This window comes from Dendrobates tinctorius, unplaced genomic scaffold, assembly GCF_039654945.1.
Source record: "Dendrobates tinctorius isolate UK_male_01 unplaced genomic scaffold, ASM3965494v1 ptg000192l, whole genome shotgun sequence".
In the NCBI taxonomy this organism is placed as follows: Eukaryota; Metazoa; Chordata; class Amphibia; order Anura; family Dendrobatidae; genus Dendrobates; species Dendrobates tinctorius.
In genome coordinates, this window is record NW_027361859.1 from 8,150,521 (window position 1) to 8,173,201 (window position 22,681).

The window sequence follows — 22,681 nt, forward strand, 5'->3', positions numbered from 1 at the left end:
ATTTTCAGACTATAAAATACTTTTTTTCACCCAAATATTTGGGTTGGAAATTGGTGTGCATCTTATAGTCCAAATGTAGCTTATCGGAGGGGTGGTGGGGTTTGACGGCGGTGGAGCGGGGTCGCAGGAGGCAGGATCACTGCTGCAGGGATTCAACAGCAGCAGGAGTGGGGTGACGCTGCAAGCCCTGAGCTGGGATGAGGGGCTATCCTGGCAGTGTAAGGTAGGAGCCATTGATCTCAATCAATGACAAGCTGAGCTCTCAATCTGGGCATGCGCTGCCTCCGGCGCAATTTTTACCTTGAACACTCCGCCAAGCGATCAATTTGCCCAGGGGGGACTCCTGCTCTTGTCTCTCACCGCTGACCGTTTCTTGAAGACCAAATCTGGGAGACCAATGGTTTCTGCCTCGCGCCGTCGGGACACCCCCTCCTCCCAGCCCAGGGCACCGCACCATTCCTCTTGCTGCCGGCTTTGAACAGCAATGACCCTGCTCCCCTGCACTCATGACCCCTCCCCGATAAGCTAAATTTGGACTATAAGAAAAGACCCCCATTTTCACGTTAAAAAAATATTTTTTTTCATCCTCTAAATTTTGGATACTTTTTATGGTACGGTGCATCTTATAGTCTAAAAATACGATAATTACTAACATTAGACGTATTATGTGTAAGGAGGAGACCCAGGCCGTTGGTACCTGTCCTGTGCCGGGTCTGGAACTGTCGGGGCTGTCTCCCCTATTGTCCGGGAGAAGGAGTTAGAGACCGGACAGACCTTTGCACTCGGAAGCAGGGGGCGTGGCTAAGGGGGAACAGGGACAGCGTGCATGGAGGCAGTCAGTCTTGGCGGGAGCACGCAGCACAGAAAGAGGTGTGCTCTATCCCTTGAGCAACGGCACTGTGCTGGCTCACATCCTGGTACTCCCACTGTCACCAGCGGGGATTACAGAGGGAGAAGCGCAGTGCACCCAGTAACTGGCAGAGAGCGAGGTGCTGTGCGTGTCGCAACCGTGAGTAAAGCCCATGTGCCACAGAGAGAGACCCGGATGCTGGATAGACGTCTGTGGCCCACCTTACCGGCATATCCCTGCCCGCCCATGGTGGACCCTGATAGTGCTGTGGCCTTGTTTGTTCCGGCCGCATATGCTCATGGACTAGGGGCTCATTGGAAAGTGCCGGAGACCGACCGCTGCCACCAGAAGACGAATCGAGGTTGCCAACAGAATCTCCATGGACCAACACCGCACCAGCCGTTGCCAGCGCTATCAACCCCCAAGTAGTACCTGCAGTCTGAAGGACCCCTGACATAAGTGCACCAAAGAACTGCTGTCACTTTGTTTACTAACTCTTCATACTTTTTATAATTGGACTGCTAGTCTCCCATTTAACCCTTCATCTCCCTGCGAGGAGTTAACCCCTGTTAAAACTGTAAAATTTGTTAACCCTTGCTCTGCCTTCTGTCTGTCACTGCATCCTGCAACCTGCTTTCACTTGGCGTAGCCGGCAGGGTGCAGTCCACAGACTCAGAAGACAGACCAGGCGGCCATGGGTACCCCAAGAGCCAATTTACCGCTGGGAGCCATGCTGAGCAACCTCCCAAAGTTCTCCGGGAGCAACACTTTACTATGAGACTGGACTGGTCAAGGGCATGTTGAGGATGCACCCCATGACCTCCGCAATGCATGCAGAGATTGCCTTGATGGCCTTGAACAGGGAAGCAAGGTGCTCCGTCATGTTCTGGCTCCTGCATGAGCAAAACACCTTTAACAAGGCGTTACAAATTCTAGAGGAGATGCACGGGGACCCTATGGACGTTGGGGAATTGCGCTTGTTTAGTCGTGTCCAAAGGGAGGGGAAGTCGGTGGACCCAATACATGAACACCCTGCAGCAGATCCACACTACGATCGCTAAGCGGGATGACGTAGGCGTAGGGCCTCCTGACATAGCTTTGAGAGACCAGCTAGTGGCAGGCTTTAGAGATGCGCTGCTTAAATTGGCTTTGTGGGAGCGCTTGCGGGTTAATCCACATATGTCTTTTCTGGAGGTTGGGGCAGTGGCGCATGCACGCGAGCAAGATCAGGGGGTGACAGCCCCGGCAGGGAAGGTCCGGAGCGGGGAGGTATCTGCTTTGCTTGCAACAGAACCAAGTTGGGTGAGCAAAATCCGGAAGGAAATCCAGGACATGCGAGAAGAATGGTCAGACTTAAGGAAGAAACCTCCCCTAACCCTGGCCCCCTCCAGAGCTCTAACTAATCCCGCGCCTTCCAGGAAAGGAGACAACCTCGCACACAAGGACTGCGAATCTGTTTTCCATGTGGAGACGTTGGACATTATGCCTGCGGATGCGCGTGCGGGGGGAGATCTCCCAACTGCCGTCCATTAAACTAGTGGGCTCCGTGGCTGGGGGATGCTGCCCGGAGCCTGAGCAGTCAAGAAGGAGAAAAGGAAGTACCATAAGTTTAGTGTCTCTGAGTCTTCTTGTATGGGCTGAAATGGATGGTCGGGCCTTCCACTGTTTAGGTGATACCGGCTCTCAAGTAACTACTATGCCCGAGACTTATTTCAGACGTCATTTTCTTGAGGCGATGTGGCCTGAATGGGGCCCAGTAATTAAATTGATGGCGGCTAATCAGTTACCCATCCCGGTTGCAGGGTTGGTCTGGATGCAGATCACTGTGTGCGGCAAAGATGTGGGCGGGAAGGGAGTTGTGTTAAGTGTCGGGGATCCAGGCAATGGTCCCACTGTGGACTTTAGGAATGAACGTGTTAAAAGAACTCGGGAGCATCCTGGTCAATGGGCTGGCAGATGTGTTCCTGAATCGATGGAGACCTCACACCCCCCAGAGAAAGGTGTTTCAACAGTTGATACGGGTGGCCCAGGCCCAAGAGACATCGAGTGAAGGAAAAACTTTGGGGAAGGTGGTCGTTCAAGCCACTGCCAACCTCATTCTCCCACCAGGTCAGACTGTGCCCATCTGAGCCTGTACCCGTCTTGAGGGAGTGGAAGTTCAGATAGAGCCTGTTTTAATGGAACAACTACCTCTGGAGCTCCTCATTGCATGGACGTTAGCAACAGTTAATGACGGTAATATGCCGATGCGATGTGTCAACCTAGGAGAGGAAAGTCTTATGCTCCCGCCCAAAAGTGAAGTAGCACAGATAATGGGTATGCTGCAAGAGTTGATGCCACCAGAGGCCATTCAATTGACAGTGAAACAAGGGGATCCCTGGACAGTGGCTGTAGCGGTGTCCTCTGAACTACCCCTTAATCACCTAAAGGAAGGACGCCGAATCCTGGAGCAGATGCAGGCTGAACTAACGGAACTCTTACCAGAACAGGTACATCAAGTGGAAGCAGTGTTAGAGTGTTACCAGGAAATTTTTGCACGTCATGACAATCATTTCGGCTGCACTACAGTCATCACCCATGAGATTCCAACAGGAAACACTGCACCCATTCGGGAACGATATCGACAAATACAACCACAATTGTACCAGGGAGGTGAAAGAAATGCTGGCGCATATGCTACAGAGTGGGGTCATGTGAGAGAGCCAAAGCCCGTGGGCCGCCCCCATTATTCTAGTACGAAAGAAGGATGGGACCCTGCGTTTCTGTGTGGATTACCGTAAGCTGAATGCCTGCTCTGTGCGAGACTCGTACCCGCTACCAAGAATTGAGTCCTTGTCTGCTCTGGGAAAAGCAAAGTACTTCTCGTCACTAGATCTGGCCATTGAATATTGGTAACTGTCCATGTCCGAGCTGGACCGGGAGAAGACCGCATTCATACTGCCTATGGGTTTGTTTGAGTTCATTCGGATGCCTTTCGGCCTTGCCAACGCACCCAGGACCTTTCAACGAATGATGGAGAGATGTTTGGGAGACCTGAGTTTTGAAGCTACCCTCATTTAGATGACATCATCGTCTATGCCACCACCTTTGAGGAGCACCTGCAATGGCTGGGACAGGTGTTGAGTCGACTGCAGAAGCACGTCCTGAAAGTGAAACCTCGAAAGTGTCATCTCTTTCGCAAGCAGATTGAATGAATACCTGGGACACGTCGTATCCGCGGAAGGGGTGAAACCAGCCTATGAGAAGATAGCAGCAGTGCAGGACTGGCCCACTCCGAAGACTGTGAAGGATGTCCGGGCCTTTCTGGTACTTACTGGATACTATCGACGGTTCGTGTAAAACTTTACTCGTATTGTTAATCCGCTGCTGGAGTTGTTGAAGGGAGTACCGTCCGGTGCAAAAAATCGGACCATCCAGTGGGGAGAAAGCCAAGAAGAAGCTTTCCGAGCCCTAAAAATGGCCCTGACTGAAGCACCTATACTGGCCTATGCAGACTTCTCTCAACGTTTCATTCTCTACACCGATGGAAGTCTACATGGATTAAGAGCTGTACTGGATGCAGGACAGGAAAGAGCGAGTAATTGCTTGTGCGAGCCGTTATCTTCACAACTCTGAACAAAATCCAGATAACTACAGCTCTTTCAAGGGGGAACTGCAGGCCCAAGTGTGGGCAATGAACGAGAAATTCGCTGAGTACCTGTCCGGATCTTAAGTCTTGGTATGCACTGATAACAATCCTCTGGCCCACCTGGAAATTGCGAAACTGGGGGCTCTGGAGCAGAGATGGGGTGGCACATACGGCAAAGTACCGATACAAGATTGCATATCGGAGAGGAGCTGAGAATATGCATGCTGATGCTCTATCCAGAGTGACTCACGAGTGACCTGGGCATAATTGGGCCAAAGAGCTGGAGGGCGAAGAGATCCCTGGGTTTCGGAAGCTCTCCAGGAAGTTGGCAATGCAAGAACAGATCGGGGAGGCGCCTGGAGAACACATCCTGGGACGGCTCAGCAATGACTGGATCTGGCTTCAGCAAGAGGATGGGGAACTTGCTCAGTTGAGGCGATGGGTGGCTTTGAAGAAAATCCCCAGCTGAGAAGAGAGAGGTCCTGTTCCCGGGAACCTTGCAGATCCTCCGGCAATGGGAGAGGCTCCAGTTGGGAGATGGCTTGTTCTGCCGGAAAGTGCAGCTAGCACTAAAACTGATTAGTGAGGTGGCCACCTAAGCTCATGAAAGAGGAGCCCACTTTGGCCCGGAGAAGATATTCCAGTGGCTGCAGAAGTTGGTCTACCATCCTTGGCTAAAGACTGCAGTAGATGAAGCTTGTCACAGGTGCAGGAACTGCGAACTGGCCAAACCTCCAGAACAGAGGGCCCCTATGCAGACCATCGTGACTTCAGCTCCCCTAGAGGTATTGGTGATTGACTTCTTGATTGTGGGTCCAGCTCACCTAGGATATGAACACTGTCTGGTGGTGACCGATCATTTTACTAAATTTGCCGTGGAAAACAGACTGCTGAAATAGCGGCACAGGCCATTTGCAGAGACTTCATCCAAGTATATGGTTGCCCAATGAGAATCCACTCTGACCAAGGCGCCTGTTTCCAAGGAAGAGTAATGGAAGAACTGCATCGTCTGTATCAGATTGAGAAATCCAGAATGATGCCCTACCATCCACAAGGAAATGGAGCCTCTGTGCGTTTCAATCAGACACTGATTCAGATGCTGAGGACCCTAGAGGAGGATCAGAAAATCCATTGGCCTGAGTATGTGGCCAAATTAGTTTGGGTGTACAATAACTGGGTACACGGCACAACTGGATACATGCCATACAGCCTGCTCTTTGGCCGAAGAGGGCGAGAGATCACTGAGCTGGAATTGGACCCCGAAGAAGACTACCCGCGGAAGTGGGTGTCCACCAGGGTCTGTGAACATCAACACCGTTTACAGACTTTCCATCGATTGGTCCAGACCAAGTTTCGGGAGCTTGAACATCATGAGACGATTCCCCTACGAGGGACAGCTCTCAAGGTCGGAGACCAAGTGCTGGTTCAAGACGAGCGACCTCGGGGCATATTGGAGAATCGGTGGGAGAAAACACTGTACCGGGTGAAACACCGGATTGGATCCGAAGGTCCTGTTTATGAGATTCAACCTGAAGGGGAGGAGGATGCCTCCACTCGAGTGGTCCATCGAAATATGCTACGCCCTTCTTTGTCATTACACCCAGATCACGTGGAGAGGGAGTGAAACATCCCCGAAACACTCCCTTCTACAATATTCAATTGTGAAGAAGAGTTTTCTGCCCCGCCAGTTATCAACCCAGAAGAGGCACAAGAGCCTCTTCAACCGAGATGGCTGCTCCATTGAACCTGGGCGCGTCGCCGCCATCACCCGCTCAACCTGACTCCACTACTCAACCTGATTTGGCTACTCAACCTGACTTACTTCGCACAGAGCGAACCACAGCTGGAGTACCTCCCAACCATTACTACCATGACCAATTTATTTTGCAAAGAATCATCGAGAGATGAAGGAGTGTCAGCGTTTGCTTCAGGAACTCTCGCCCATGGAACGGCGAGCTAAAGGAGAGGGGGAGTGTAAGGCCGGGGTCAGACTTGCGAGAAACTAAGACGAGTCTCACATCGCAATACCAAGCACTGCCGCCGACACTTGGGAGCTGAGCATGCAGCTGCATGTGTTTCTATGCAGCCGCACACTCTGGTCCCGAGTGCTGGTGGCAGTGCCGGGTATTGACATGACTGACCCCGGCCTAAGGAAGAGAACCAGGCCGTGGGTACCTGTTCTGTGCCAGGTCCGGAACTTTTGGGATTGTCTTCCCTGTTGTCTGGGGGAAGGAGTAAGAGACCGGACAGTCATTTGCACTCAGAAGCAGGGGGCGTGGCTAAGGGGGAACAGGGACAGCACGCAGAGAAGCAGTCAGTCTTGGTGGGAGCAGGCAGCACAGAAAGAGGTGTGCTCCATCCCTTGAGCTACCGGACTACGCCGGCCCGCGTCCTGGTACTCCCGCCATCACCAGCAGGGATTACAGAGGGAGAAGAGCAGTGTGCCCGTTGTCATGATTCTGGCCGGGTATTGTATCCTGTCTCCCTTTCCCGGATCTGATCATGTTAAGGGTTATCTTTTTCTGCCTCGTTCCTACACCAGGCTGGCTATTTCTCTTTACTGCATCCTGCAGGGGGTGTCACTTATAGTTTCTTCTTATGGCGTGAGTAGCTGGATCCGTGTATACCCTGATTTGTCCTTTTTGCTGTTGCTGACTTTGCCCGTATCTGTTTTGTTCCCCTCTTTCCGTCCCGATTCTGTGTTCCTCCTTTCATATTTTGGACTTGGTATTTGACTTGGCTTGGACCCTGACCTGCTGTTTGTCTCTTGTCTTTGAGATATCTGCTCCTGACTGGTACTGACCCATTTGGCTTTGTTCTGACTCTGTATTTGTTTATTCCTTTGGTACTGCGCTACAGACTATTCTGCTGCCACCTGCTGGTAGCCTCACTACTGTGCTGCAGGTCTGCTCTTGCTGTGTGCAGTCCTCCCTCCACTCTATTGCCATCTAGTGGAGCTTGCATCTACCTGCATAGCAGCAGCGTGACACCCGGTAACTGGCAGAGATAGAGGTGCCATGCGTGTCGTGACCGTGAGTAAAGCGCACTTGTCACAGAGAGAGACCCGGATGCTGAATAGACGTCTGCGGCCCACCTTACCGGCATATCCCTGCCCACCCACGGTGGACCCTTCTAGTGCTGCGGCCTTGTTTGTTCCGGCCGCATATGCTCATGGACTAGAGGCTCAGCGGAAGGAGCCGGAGACCGACCGCTGCCGCCAGAAGACGGATCGCCGTTGCCAACAGAATTTCCTTGGACCAACACTGCGCCAGCCGTTGCCGGCGCTATCAACCCCCAAGTAGTACCTGCAGTCTGAAGGACCAGCACAAATAGAAAAAAATGGGCTATAAGAAGCCCTAGCCAGCTCACCAACCACAGTCGCAGCACGGAACTTCTTCTGGACCCAACGAATGTTGATTGTAGACAGAAAAAACAGGAACGTTCCAGCTGCTAAAAATGTTTACTTTTATTTCACAATTAAAAATATAGTACATTGGCTTTCTCCTCACAAGCAGATAGATGTGCTGTGGAGCACTACATCATCAGCTACGCGTTTCGATCCTAAACGGATCTTTGTCACAGTCTGAATGACATCTGACATAAGTGCACCAAAGAACTGCTGTCACTTTGTTTATTAACTCTTCATACTTTTTATAATTGGACTGCTAGTCTCCAAATTAACCCTTCATCTCCCTGCGAGGAGTTAACACCCTGTTAAATTAAAACTGTTAATTTGTTAACCCTGTCTGTCATTGCATCCCGCAACCTGCTTTCATATGGAAAAGGCCAAAGAATACAACAAAGAGATATATTTCAGCTTAATCAACTATGGCAAATCATTCAACTGTGTTGATCACCAGAAAGTTTGGAATACCATGAAGAATATGAATGTGCTGAACCATCTGATCAGCCTTATTAGGAACCTTGAAATCATCCAAAAAGCAACAGTCCGAACGGAACACAGCGACATGCATGGATCAAAGTAGAGCGAGACATCAGACAAAGATGTACCATTTCTCTTCAGTTTATATGCAGTAGCTATTTTCAGGAAGGTAGGACTTCCCGAAAAAGAAGGAATTCAAATTGCTAAGCAAATCATCAACAATCCTAAATAAGCAGACTATACTAAATTAATGGCAACAAGTGTACATAGAATTAAAGACTTATGGAGAGTCAAGATGGAAAGCTCGCATTTTGGGACTGCTACTCAATACAAAAAAGACAAAATATTGACTACTACCAGGAATGACCGGGACACATTTGATATGGATGGTGATGAACTGGAAGTTGTAAAGGACATCAACCTACCCTGATCGATGCTATCTCACGAAGCAGCAACCACACCTGTAGTCAATTGGAGAATAGCTAGAGGCGAATCAACAATGACGTCACTAGACAAGTTTTCAAATCAAGGAACATTTCACTGGCAACAAAGACATGACTCATACATAGTTTGGTCTTTTCTGTGGTAACATACAGATGCGAAATGTTGACAAAAGAGAAACTAGACAGAAGAAGAATCCATGCCTTTGAAATGTGGTGCTGGAAAAGAATGTTATCAATACCATGGATGGCAAGAAGAACAACCAAATCAGTTTTGGAACTAATCAAGCCAGACATATTACTCAAATCAACAATCATTCAGATACACACGTGGTCAAAATTGTTGGTACCCCTAGATTAAAGACAGAAAAACACACAATGGTGACAGAAATAACTTGAATTTGACAAAAGAAATAATAAAAAATCTATGAAAATGAACATGCTTCCACAGAATTAAAAAAAAAAGCTCATAAAATAGGCCTGGACAGAAATGATGGTACCCCTGAAAATAATGTGACAAAAGGAACATGTTAAATCAAGGTGTGTCCACTAATTAGCATCACACGTGTCTACAATCTTGGAAACACTGAGTGGGCCTGTATAGAGGGCTACAGATACTCACTGTGCTGTTTGGTGACATGGTGTGTATCACACTCAACATGGACCAGAGGAAGCAAAGGAAAGAGTTGTCTCAGGAGATTAGAAAGAAAACTATAGACAAACATGTTAAAGGTAAAAGTTATAAGACCATCTCCACGCAGCTTGATGTTCCTGTGACTACAGTTGCACATACTATTCAGAAATTTAAGCGCCATGGGACCATAGCCAACCTCCCTGGACATGGCCGCAGGAGGAAAATGGATGAAAAATCAAAGAGACAGATAATACAAATGGTAACAAAAGAGCCCAGAAAAACTTCTAAACAGATTAAAGGTGAACTTCAAACTCAAAAAGCATCAGTGTCAGATCGCACCATCCGTCATTGTATGAGCCAAAGTAGACCTCATGGGAGATGACCAAGGAGGACACCATTGTTGAAAAAAAAATCATAAAAAATCCAGACTGGAATTTGCCAAACTACATGTTGACAAGCCACAAAGCTTCTGCGAGAATGTTCTATGGACAGATGAGACAAAAATGGAACTTTTTGGCAAGGCACATCAGCTCTATGTTCACAGATGGAGAAATGAAGCATATCAAGAAAAGAACACTGTCCCTACTGTGAAACATGGAAGAGGCTCTGTTATGTTCTGGGACTGATTTGCTGCATCTGGCACAGGGTGTCTAGAATCTATGCAGGGTACAATGAAATCTCAAGACTATCAAGGGATTTTAGAGAGAATTGTGCTGCCCAGTGTCAGAAAGCTTGGTCTCAGTCGCAGGTTATGGGTCTTGCAATAGGATAATGACCCAAAACACACAGCTAAAAACACTTAAGAATGGCTAAGAGGAAAACATTGGACTATTTTGAAGTGGCCTTCTATGTGTCTGACCTAAATCCTATTGAGTATCTTCGGAAAGAGCTGAAACATGCCGTCTGGAAAAGTCAACCTTCAAACATGAGACAACTGGAGCAGTTTGCTCTTGAGGAGTGGGCCAAAATACCAATCAAGAGTTGCAGAAGTCTCATTGCCTCAAAAGGTTGTGCAACAAAATATTAAATTTAAGGGTACCATCATTTCTGTCCAGGCCTATTTCATGAGTTGTTTTTTTTTTTTATTCTGTGGAAACATGGTTGAAAAGCAATGTCTGACTTTCCTTTGTTCATTTTGATAATTTTTTTTATTATTACTTTTGTCAGACTCAAGTTATTTCTATCACCACCATTGTGGGTTTTTCTGTCATTAAACGAGGGGTACCAACAATTTTGACCACGTGTGTATGACTTGCCTACTTTGGCTCATCATACGAAGAGAGCAATCACTGGAGAAGGACATCATGGTTGGAAGAATAGGAGAAACAAGGTGAAAATGAAGACAAGCAACGCAGTGGCTTGATAATATCAAGATAACTGCGCAGAAGACACTGATAGACCTATCAAGGCTTGCACAAGATCGATCTTCCTACAGAATGTTTATCCATCAAGTTGCCATGGCTCGAGACCGAACTGAAGGCTGTTAAATAATAATAACCTTAGAAACCATCAGGTTAAGGCAAGTTATCAGGGCCTTACATCTGTTACTGCAGGCAGAAACTTCAGTGTACCAGTTAATTGTAACGCTGCAGCACTGCAGGTAGCTGCCGAGTAGTGCAAACTCCACTAGATGGCAGCAGAGTGGAGAATGAACAGAAGTCCTGCACAGAGCATAACTACAGAACTGCAGCGAGGCTACCACAAGGTGGCAGCAGAATAGTCAGCAAGCTGAGTCAATACCAGAGCGTAGCGAAGTACCAGGGGGACTTACAAACTCAGAGTCAGAGGAGTGCAAATAGGTCAGTGTCGATCAGTAGAAGAGGTATCAGAAGGAATACACAGAATCAGGTCAGCGCCAAAGCTCAGTCAAGTACCAGGGAATCCAAACACATGGGCACACAGAGACGGGATGGGCAGGGACGAAGTACACATACAGAAGCAAAGTCGGCTAAATGCAGCAGGACAAACCAGGGATTCTCCAGAGCCAGCTACACATGCCATAGGCAGAAAATATAACTGACACTGCCTGCAGGATGCAGCACAGAGAAATAGCAGACCTGACACTAGAACGAAGCAGAGAAAAGTTAACCCCTGACATGACCAGACTGGGGAAAGGAGAGACAGGAAAAACCCGGTCTGGATCATGACATTAATATTAGGGGAACCGCTGTAATAAGATTGTAAGTCACAGTTTCACAATTTGTTTTGGAATTAATTACAACAGAACCTTTAATTTTAGCTTTTCTTGAGTGGTGGGTATACTATACAAATCTTTTTCCTTTGAAGTTTCAATTAATCATTTTTGTTGTTTTTAAAGTCAGGAGCAAAAGATGTATGACAAAAGCCATAGGACATGGCCTCCAAAATATTGCATATTCCTTTTGATTTTTGATGGAGAAATTGTTGGAAGAAGTCTCCCAGTATATACCACTACTTTCAGAATGCGTTCCATCATGCTCATTTAGACAGGTTGTACTTCATTAGCAAGAAAATAGCAGTCAGCACTACTCACTCTGTGTTATCCAGCAAACAAATCCAAGATCAGAGTGAACTCTCCTGCACAATGGTGGTGTTCCATCAGAAAAAAAATCTATGGCTTTCACCAAAAATGGCAAATCCAATTCATAATTTTATTGGACAAGGAGACACGTCAGGTTTGAAAGGGGGCAGATGCATTCAGTCAGCCCTTGGGGGTTCTTTATTTGTTAAACCTTCTTCCAATTCAGAGTCATTGAATGTCTTGAAAATAAAGAGCCACTCACAGATTTCTAGTATAATACTATGCAGATCACAATCTATTATCAGTGTCTTAATTAAAGATCAATTTTGCTGCATGCCTTTTAATTCGTATGGATATAAATGTTATCAAATATCAGTAAAAAATTTTAGGTGATCATAATAAAAAAAAAATCTGTTTTATTCTTGACAGATGACTGTCCTAGAAGCTTTGAGACACATTGGATGTCTTTAGATTATAAAGAAGATTGTGTTATCCCACAAGATACATATGGAGAACATGCCCTAATTCCAAATATAGACCTTCACAGCAATTATCTGTCATCTGATACTTTAGGACAGGTCCTAACTTCTGATTCATCAAAGATTAAGAAAAATAAATCTAACAGAAGAGGTGCCATAAATCAAAGAGGTCATACATGGAAGAACCTATTTTCATGTTCAGAATGTGGAAAATGTTTTAACCGGAAATCAAATCTTAATAAACATAAGAAAAGTCACACAGGGGAGAAGCCATATTTTTGCGAAGAATGTGGGAAATGTTTTAGCGAGAAATCAAGTCTATTTAGACATCAGAGAATTCACACAGGTGCAAAACCGTTTTCATGCTCAGAATGTGGAAAAAAATTTAGCTGGAAACCAAATCTTATTAAACATATGAAAACTCACACAGGTGAGAAGCCATTTCCTTGTGAAGAATGTGGGAGATGTTTTGGCGAAAAATCAGCTCTTTTTCAACATCATAGAATTCACACAGGGGCAAAGCCGTTTTCATGTTCGGAATGTGGAAAATGTTTTACCCGGAAAGCGCATCTTATTAAACATTTGAAAACTCATACAGAGAAGAAGCCATTTTCTTGTGAAGAATGTGGGAAATGTTTCATCGAGAATGCAAGTCTTTTTAATCATCAAAGAGTTCACATAGGGGAGGAGTCGTTTTCATGTTCAGAATGTGGAAAATGTTTTAATAAAAAATCATATCTTCTTAAACATGAGAGTCGTCACACAGGGGAGAAGCCATACTCATGTTCAGTATGTGGAAAATGTTTTAAGCAGACAACAGATCTGGTTAAGCATGAGAAAATTCACACAGTGGAGAAGCTATTTTCATGTTCAGCATGCGGAAAATGTTGTAACACTGAATCAAATCTTTGTAGACATCTGGAAATTCATACGGAAACAAAGACATTTTCATGTTCAGAATGTGGGAAATGTTTTAATCGCAAATCATATCTTCATAAACATGAGATGCGCCACACAGAGGAGAAGCCATACTCATGTTCAATATGTGGAAAATGTTTTAAGCAGACAACAGATCTGCTTAAGCATAAGGAAATTCACACAGGGGTGAAGCCATATTCATGTTCAGAATGTGGAAAATGTTTTAACAGGAAATCAAATCTAATTAAGCATAAGTACATTCACACCGGAGTTTATCGATTTTCTTGTGAAGAATGTGGAAAACGTTGCAGAGATAAATCAGATCTTTTTAGACATCAGAGAACTCACACTGGTGCAAAGCCGTTTTCATGTTCAGAATGTGGAAAAAGTTTTATGCTGCAATCAATGCTTGTTGAGCATCAAAATACTCATTCACATAGTAATGATCCCAATGTGAAATGTTAATGTTTAATCTTGTAAGATATAACAATGTTCACATCAGTGTGAAGCTATTTTATTGTTTAGAATGTGCTTATCTATACAGAGATAAATCAATTCTTCAAGCAGTTGTCCTCTATTTGTAGTACATCTTTATAAATGCATAATTGCCTGGTAGAAAAAAAAATAAAAATACTCACCTCCTGTGCTGTTGTAGTGATTGCGGCGCCTGAGTTGCTTGCACTTGCATGCCATTGCTGTGTCATGTAGGAGCTGCAACCAATCAGCGTCTGTTACTGGGCTGCAGTGCTCACCTGACATAACAATGTCACATGAGAGCCGAGAAACCAGGCACCAACATCACTGAGAAGGCGACCTTCAGGATGGTGAATATAAGCGTATTTTTATTTTCTATGGGCACATTTGTCCTTTGAGGACCGATTTCACTTTATTGGGTAATAAGTTAGAATGCTACTACGTATCACATTGATTCTGGGATTTTTGTGTATATGATTATTTTCATAATACATTGCACTTTATCTGAATAATGCATTTAGGTGGTAAATATCTTTTGCATTATTTATGAAACTAACTGAAATATGCAGAAAAATGTATTTTTCTTCAAACTTAGTCCATCCCTTTATAGGAAACAGTAATACAATACAAAATTGTTAATAAATGACATTTACAATATGTCTACAATTTGTCTGCTTCATTTTTCAAAAAATGTTAACTTTTTTTTAAAGATTTTTAAAAAGATGAACGTTAAGCGACTTTATGGGTCAGACACTGTATATTTAATTAAAAAAAAAGGGCAAAAGTGGGACTATGTTATAAACCATATTCTTTTAAAGTATTGAAAACTGCATGCAGGAAATTGTATTAACCATTCAGGGATTAATGTAATTACTTCCAACTAACTTTATGATGAAATTTCTACTGAACACAGCAAGTACCTCAAATGTGATAGGAAACTACATTTAGGACACACACTAGACCTTTAAAAATGAAGAAGGGATATTCGATTTTTGAAGCGCAAATTTGAGTGGTTAGATTGCAGACACTATGTCACATTTTCAGAGCACCCGAGGTGCCAACACAGCAGAAACACCCATTTTGGAAACTACACCTTCCAAGGGGTGGAGGTGTAGTAAGCATCTTAAACGAACAAGTGTTTCACAGAATTTTATAACACTGGCAGTAAATATTAAAATATACAATTATACCTACTAATAATTTAGTTTTCATAAGTCCGCTATGGCAACAACAGACTTGAGATTGTCCACCTATTCTTATAGGAACAGGAAAAATATTGAGGTTAAAATCCAGTACCAAAAAATTGCTTTGCAGAAAACAATTTAATGGCTTATTATAATAAAGTAGGGAGGGGATATGAAAGGGCTGTCATGATGGACTTCTGAAAACCAAAAAATTGGCAGGTTTAATTTTCCTCAAAATCGGCAAAATTCAAAGTTCAGTAAATCATTGAGTTTTCACTAATGCTTTTGTTAGTACTTTAGCTAGGATAGTGGTGCTGTGTGATGAGCGGGGGAAACATGTTTGATGAGGCGAAATGGTAGGGAGAGGTCAGAGGAGCAATGGACTGCTATTCATTTTTTTTAACTTAATGTGTGGAGATTCCATCAGACAATCGTGGCTTTGGCACCATTTTGTGATTGTAACAGCGTAGTGAGGCTTCTGCTGCAAGTAGTCAGATAGCTAGCTAGGCAGTTTATTCTCAGCTAGTTCAGATAGGATCCTTTGTCAAATTGACCTTCCAGCATATAAATCTGGAGTGCTAATTTTGTGGTCCCGTCACCAGTCTACATTTCAGCATATACATCCTTTTGTGCTACTTGAGTGGTCCAGTCACCCATCCACATTTCAGCATCTAAATCCTTTGTGCTAATTCGGTGGTCTCGCCACTAGTCCAAATATCAGCATCTAAATCCTTAGTGCTAATTGTGTGGTTCAGTCACCAGTCCACATTTCAGCTTATTATTTATATAGCACCATTGATTCCATGGTGCTGTACATGAGAAGGTGTTACATCAAAATACAAATATCACTTACAGTAAACAAACTAACAATGACAGACTGGTACAGATGGAAGAGTACCCTGCCCTTGTGGTCTTACATTCTACGAAATTGGGAGCCACTGAAGGGATTTGCAAAGAGGGGAAGCAGGAGTGTAGCGAGGAGAGAGAATAATTAGTCGGGCAGTAGAGTTAAGGATGGACTGGAGGGGTGCGAGAGTGTTAGAAGGTAGGCTACAGCGGAGGATGTTGCAGTAGTCAAGGCGGGAGATGATTAGGGCAAGCACAAGCATTTTGGTAGAGTGAGGGTTAAGGAAAGGATGGGATGGATCCTGGAAATATTTTTGAGCTGGAGGTGGCAAAAGCTTGGTTGTGCGGTTTGAAAGGACAGGGCAGAGTCAAGGGTTACTCCGATTTTCATTTATTGTGATAGATCAGGTAGGGAAGATATGTGAGATGGAGGAAAGATAATTAGTTCAGATTTGTCCAGATTGAGCTTGAGGAAATGAGAGAAGGAGGATATAGCTGATAGACACTCTGTGATTCTGGACAGCAGAGAGGTGACATCTGGGCCAGAGAGGTAGATCTGCGTGTCATCAGCGTATTGATGGTACTGGAAGCCATAGGATTTTAAGTTGTCCCAGGCCAAGGGTATAAATTGAGAAGAGAACGGGTCCTAGGAAAGAGCCTTGAGAGACACCAACAGAGCGAGGGCGAGATGAGGTAGTGTGGGAGTAGGAAACACTAAATATGCGGTTGGTAAGGTATGAGGAGATTCAGGATAGTGCAAGGTCTTTGACACCAAAGAAAGAGAGGATTTGTAGTTGGCGTCAACTGTCGAAGGCAGAGGACAGGTCAAGAAGGAGGAGTGTAGAGCATATAAATATCTTGTGCTAATTCTGTGGTTGAGCCACATTATCTCAGCAAATAAATACTGATTGTTAATTTAGTGACAGGTGACTGACAAGTCTGGGCCAAGGGTTATGAAAAACTGGATAAAAGATAGGAAGGGTACATCCAAAATGAGTGGAAAGATGCGAGGTTGTGATGAAAGTGGGAATAGGCTTGGTGTACGTGGGTTAGGTAGTAATGTTACTGAAAGCTCTACTGAACAAACACCGGCTCATCCTATCCAAAGACAATTGACAACTTTTGTTACTGGACGGGATACTTGACTCCCTTTCTTTGGCAGCTGAACAGCAGTATGCCTTGTAAATAAGGGCTAGAAAGAGCATGTGCTCCAATGGATGGCAAGCGCTGCATCAAGTGGCCTTTCCTCTTCCTGCACCTCAACATCACTCACAGACAAATCCTCAGAGGTGGCACCCCAATTACCCTTGTTTCTCCCTGCGTCACAACTCTTCAACCGCCCAACTGACTGTGGAGAACCACAGATGGGCAAGTCGGAAGAGCTGTTTATTCCATGGGCTTCAGAGGTCTGCTCCAAAGGTTCACAAACTCTAGGAGGAAATCATCTGCATCGGTGCCCAAAATTTTTTTATTTTTTTCAGTTGGATCCGGGGTTGGACGAAGTAGGGTCCGAGCAGAATCCAGGCGTGAGACACAGATACCTGAAGCACATGTGTACTGTACTATGCTGTCAAGGCAGGAAGAGGAGGAGGGTAAGGGACTCTCAGGGCGAGGAGTGGGAGAACATAGAGGATGGTGATGAGGTTGTAGATCTCACTTGATGTGAACCCACAAGCATGCAGCTGAGTAGCTCAGCAGAGGAGGTTACGTTGCGACTTGCTGCACAGACATGGAGTGATGCAACTACAACAAGCACTACAACCTCAGCCACAACTCTGGTTGTGGTTGCGGGTCTGCAGTTCGCAGGGGCATCAAGTGTTGCCTAGCTATAGTTTCCAGGTCCTTTCTTGCTCTGTCATTTGGGTAGTCGTCTTTAGCACTGAAGAGTCTTATACTTTATCAGATACATCTTTGATTTGGGCACCTAGAAAACAACAGCACACTTCTTGTGAAGTAATATCTCGTTGGCAGATAGCAGAGACTTTGAAGACCTAGGCCGGAAAGTGAAGGAACTGGGAGTGCAGGTCGTTTTCTCATCCATCCTTGCAGTGGATGGACATGGACCAAGGAGATTGAACAGGATTCTACAGATGAACAACTGGCTACATCAATGATGCCGTGAGCAATGTTTTGGGTTTCTTGACCATGGAGTGAATTACCTGTATGATGGACTCCTTTATGGAAATTGGTTGCATATTCTGAAAACAGGAAAACATATATTTGGTAGATGCCTTGCTACACTCATTAGGAAAAATTTAAACTAGAGCAATATGGGTGGAAAATATATAGCCAGGAAGAAATATGCTGCTAATTTAATTCTTTTGAGAACCCTGCTGTTAGACGTCGAAAGGAAGAACAAAAACAACAAACTCTGAATGAAAATAGAGGAGCAAGAAAAGCGACTACAAACTAAAATGTGTATATACAAATGCACAGAACATGGGAAACAAACATGAATTGGAGCTTCTCACACAGAGATGTCATAGACAGAGATATGTCATAGACATCACTGAAACTTGGCATGATACACATGCTTGGCATGCAAACGTTGAAGGCAACAACTTATTTATTAGAAACAGGATTAACAAGAAGGGAGGAGCTGTTGCATTGTATGTTAGGGAAACATATATCTCCACAGAGATCCAAGCTTTAAAGACTTGTAGCTCTGTAGAATCTGTTTGGTTAAGAATTCAATGAGAGAAGAACAGAAAGGACAATATTGTAGGTGTTTACTATCGGCCACCTGGACAGACTGAAGATGTGGATGAACTCATCAGATGTCTTTGTTCTCAAATAGGTACGACATAGTGATCATGGGAGATTTTAACTATCCAAATATTTGTTGGGAATCTCTCTCAGGCCAAATTACTGGGTCCAGAAAATTCTTATCTTCTCTTGCTGACAACTTTATTTTTCAAAAGGTAAAAGAGAGAACAAAGGATCTGCAACCTTGGACCTAATTCTTACCAACAGGGAGGAAATGGTTGAGGAAGTAAAGGTGGCTGGGACTTTAGGAAGCAGCGATCATGCTATCCTTGAATTTTGGATTACAAGAGGAGGAAGATCAGCGAGGACTCAGACTTTAAGGTTGGACTTCAGAAAGGCAGATTTTAATGGACTCAGAAAGAGGGAAGGAATGGTCCAATGGCTGGATGTTCTAAAAATCGGAAATGTCCAAGAAGGATGGGAGATTTTGCTAAATTAAATTCACATCGCACAATTGGTAAAAATCCCAAAAAGAATGAAGAATTGGAAGCATTTAAAGAGACCTGGGTGGATGACCACAGAATTTAATCACTTGTTAAAAAGAAATGTATATCATATGAAAAGAGAGGGCAAAAAAAATATAATGGTGTTTGTAGAGCGTGCAGGGCAAGAGTTAAAAGAACTAAAGCCAGTAATGAAGTAAGGCTTGCAAGGGAGACCAAATCAGGAAAAAAGGATTTAGGGGGTATGCTAAAAGCAAAAAGAAAAGTCAAAGATGCTATAGGATTTTTACAGGATGAAAAGGGTGACGTGATCAAAAATGATGCTGAGAAGGCCTAACTTTTAAATTCAGAGAAAGATTTCCAGTTTGTCAAGGAGCACATCAGGAAGGGGGGTGCAGATCTAAGTGCAGAGTTTTAATTATGTCAGAGAGAAATAAAAAATTCTTCTCACCTTTTTGGTGTCTTGTTGCTCAGCGTATAACCCTGTGTTTGGGTACTGGAGTAGTTGTCTGGATCTGCTGGCCTGCAGCTCAAAACAGGTGGAACGAACTACCTTGTAGGAGATTCGTCAGAGAATGTAGAAAAGGATTTCCAGTTTGTCAAGGAGCGCTTCCGGCTGATTCATTAATTACTCCAAATATTTAAAGGAATATCCAGTTTATTATTAGACGTAAAAACACAACGCGTTTCGGCTATACATAAAATTAGCCTTCATCAGGTAAAATCATATATATCTTTAAAAGACACATTTATATAGGAAAAAAAAAAAAAAAGGTTCCACCCTTCAATCAATTATCATCGATTAAAAACACATGCACACCTCTCCAAATTGTTGGGAGGCTAGTTGTAGGTGGAATCTATATTGTTTGGAATCTAATTAAAAAAAATTTAAAAAAAAAACTTTTTCTATGTGGTTTTTTCTTTTTTTTTTTTTCTTCTTTTACTTTTTTTTTCCCTTTTTTCCATTTTCCTCCCTCTTCCTTCTTATTCCTTCTCCTTTTTCCTTTCTTTTCTCCCTTCTCTTCTCATTATACATATACTTCTTCCATGTTTAAAATTAATAAGGTTATTTATCGTTTAGCATCCATATTAAAGAATTTGTATATATCTCTAATGAGTCAAAACTATTTTTCCAACCCGTAGATAATTTCATTTTATTAGTTTCATCACTAGGGACCATCAGATTAACTAGTATCTGTCGGGACCAGAACTCATGCATTCATGTTCTCTATATCGTTATCGCACTTACATAGTTACTCTACAGAGCCACCCACACGTATGGTCTCTGGGTGCTTAGTTTCTTTCAATGGGGTTTTTAGCCATTGATTTCTAGCCGGGGATATTTGTGTTCCACAGAAATCATTATTATATACTAGAGGAAACATCTCATCAGAAATGGCAGATGATCACATTCTTAAGGGGGATTCAAAGCGAACCAACAAGACACCAGTAGTGAATATATCAAAGAATCTTTTTAGACTTAAGACAACAGTACTATATATTTTCTAGCTTATCATTGAGGCCATCTATCGAAAAAACAAAGGGATACAGTAGCTAGTTTACGTGTCTTTTATAACTCTAAAATAGCAGGAGCAAATTTCAATAAGAAAAATACTGACCCTAGAAAGAATACACATCCTAATAAAAATCTGGTGGCTATATCAAAAAACAAACCCTGTAATCAGTCTACAACTGATTTTTCTTATAAACCAGGACAACATAGGAAAGAGTCCACTTTTTTTTTCTTATAAAACAACCAAAAATTCCACCAATTTTAGGGCCCCTTCCAAGCATATAAATGATAGAAATACCAAAATCCAAACTATCTCAAAAACTAATTTGGAACCACCCTCCTCAAATAATATCCCTGATTGCGAGATATCCAATACTGATAATAATACAATAACCTCTGGTACTGAGACAAATGAGGAGGGTTTTTTTGATCTCAGCATCCTCACTACACATAGTACCGATGAGACCAATTCACCCTTCATTACAGTTTTACAAGCCCCTGGTCCATCTCCAACATCTCTGAATTCACAAATTTCTTTTTTAGAAATAGGTCCCCTTCAAACTCCCACTCTTTTAGAAATGCTAGTACCCACAATAGTAGCACAATCTCTGCAAGCCCCTTCCCTAACACCTACAGCTCAACCTTTGCTGCAGAATCCGGTCACTATATCCCTTCAGAAAATAACATCCGCACAGAGACAAATAACCAGCTTTTTTCCTGCACTTACGGCCCCCCAAAAGAGAAAAGAAGCACCAGGGGCTGTAGGGGAGGCAGAAGTGTCCAACTCAAAAAAGATAAAAAATCCGAGTTTATTATAACCAATTGAGGAAAAGATTTTTCCTCTGAAAATATAATACTTCCCAAACAAGAATCCACTCAAAAAATCTTTAATCTGTCCTCTTGTGTACTTACACAAGATGAAGAAAAGGTTTTAAGCAAAGGGTTAAACTTTTGCCCTACACAACACAGTAACAATTTTGAGCTTTTTGTTGATCTTAATCACTATATAAGGCGTCTTACACTGAAAAGACACTTTGCAATACAAGATCGCAATAAAGGGAAAAGTGATAAAAATACTGATCAAAATAAGAAAGAGTCTGAACAAGGGGCAAAGGTAACAACTGAGACACCATACATGCACATGAAAGTGAAACCACGATCCGCCTTTAATCCTATACATCACAGGGGCCGCTATACTGAAACATTTTTATCCTTATTAGGTGACGATTTCCGGAAACTGGGAACCATTGATAAAACAATGAGTAAAAGACACCAGAAAGACAAAAAATGTAAAAATCCATTGAGAGAGCTAAAAACCATTAAATATAACATCACCCTTAAAGAAAGGGAAGCCTTAAAAAATTTAAGAGAGAACACCGAAATAATAATCAGAGAGGCTGATAAAGGCGGTGGCACGGTTATCCAAGATAGAAAGGATTACCTTACTGAGGCAGCCAAAATACTATCTAATCGAAAATACTATAAAAAATTGGAAAAGGATCCCACCAGTGATTTCTCTAAAGAACATCACTCACTTCTGAATGGGGCATCTGAGAAAGGGATTATAACAAAAAGAGAGAAAAAATTTCTAGTTAATAAAGAACCGGCCATGGCTTTCTTCTACCATCTTCCCAAAATTCATAAAGACCCCGTGAACCCACCCGGACGACCCATTATATCAGGGATTAACTCTCACTAGCCATTTGTCTCACTATCTGGATTTACACCTACAAAGGCATGTCAAATCACTACCCTCATATTTGAAAGACTCTAACCATCTAATCAGCCTCCTGGAGGGAATAAGTTGGGAGGAGAATTTAACCCTAGATGTAGTGGCATTATATTCAAATATATATATACGGACAACTGTACCTGCAGCAGCATGGTACCGCGATGGGGACTCGGGTAGCCCCAAGTTTCGCAAATCTTTTTATGGGGTTATTCGAGTCCCTATCCCCCTCAGTTCAGAAAAATACAAAGACAATATAATAATGTATAAACGCTTTATAGATGACTTAATAATCATCTGGAGGGGTGACATAGAACAAGCCCATATGATGGTAGGAGAAATGAATCAAAACACATGGGGGATTTCCTTCACGTCCACAATCAGTGCAGAAAAA

The 22,681-nt window shown here is 43.5% G+C and overlaps 1 protein-coding gene across 1 annotated transcript in view; it reads left to right on the forward strand.

Annotated features, from left to right (window-relative positions):
- LOC141055962 (uncharacterized) overlaps positions 1-22,681 on the forward strand; it is a 61,436-nt gene that overhangs the window by 9,433 nt on the left and 29,322 nt on the right. Inside the window, exon 6 of the mRNA XM_073552656.1 lies at positions 12,365-13,794. Within this exon, the coding sequence (XP_073408757.1) occupies positions 12,365-13,794 (1,430 nt within the window). The remainder of the gene's footprint in view (positions 1-12,364; positions 13,795-22,681) is intronic.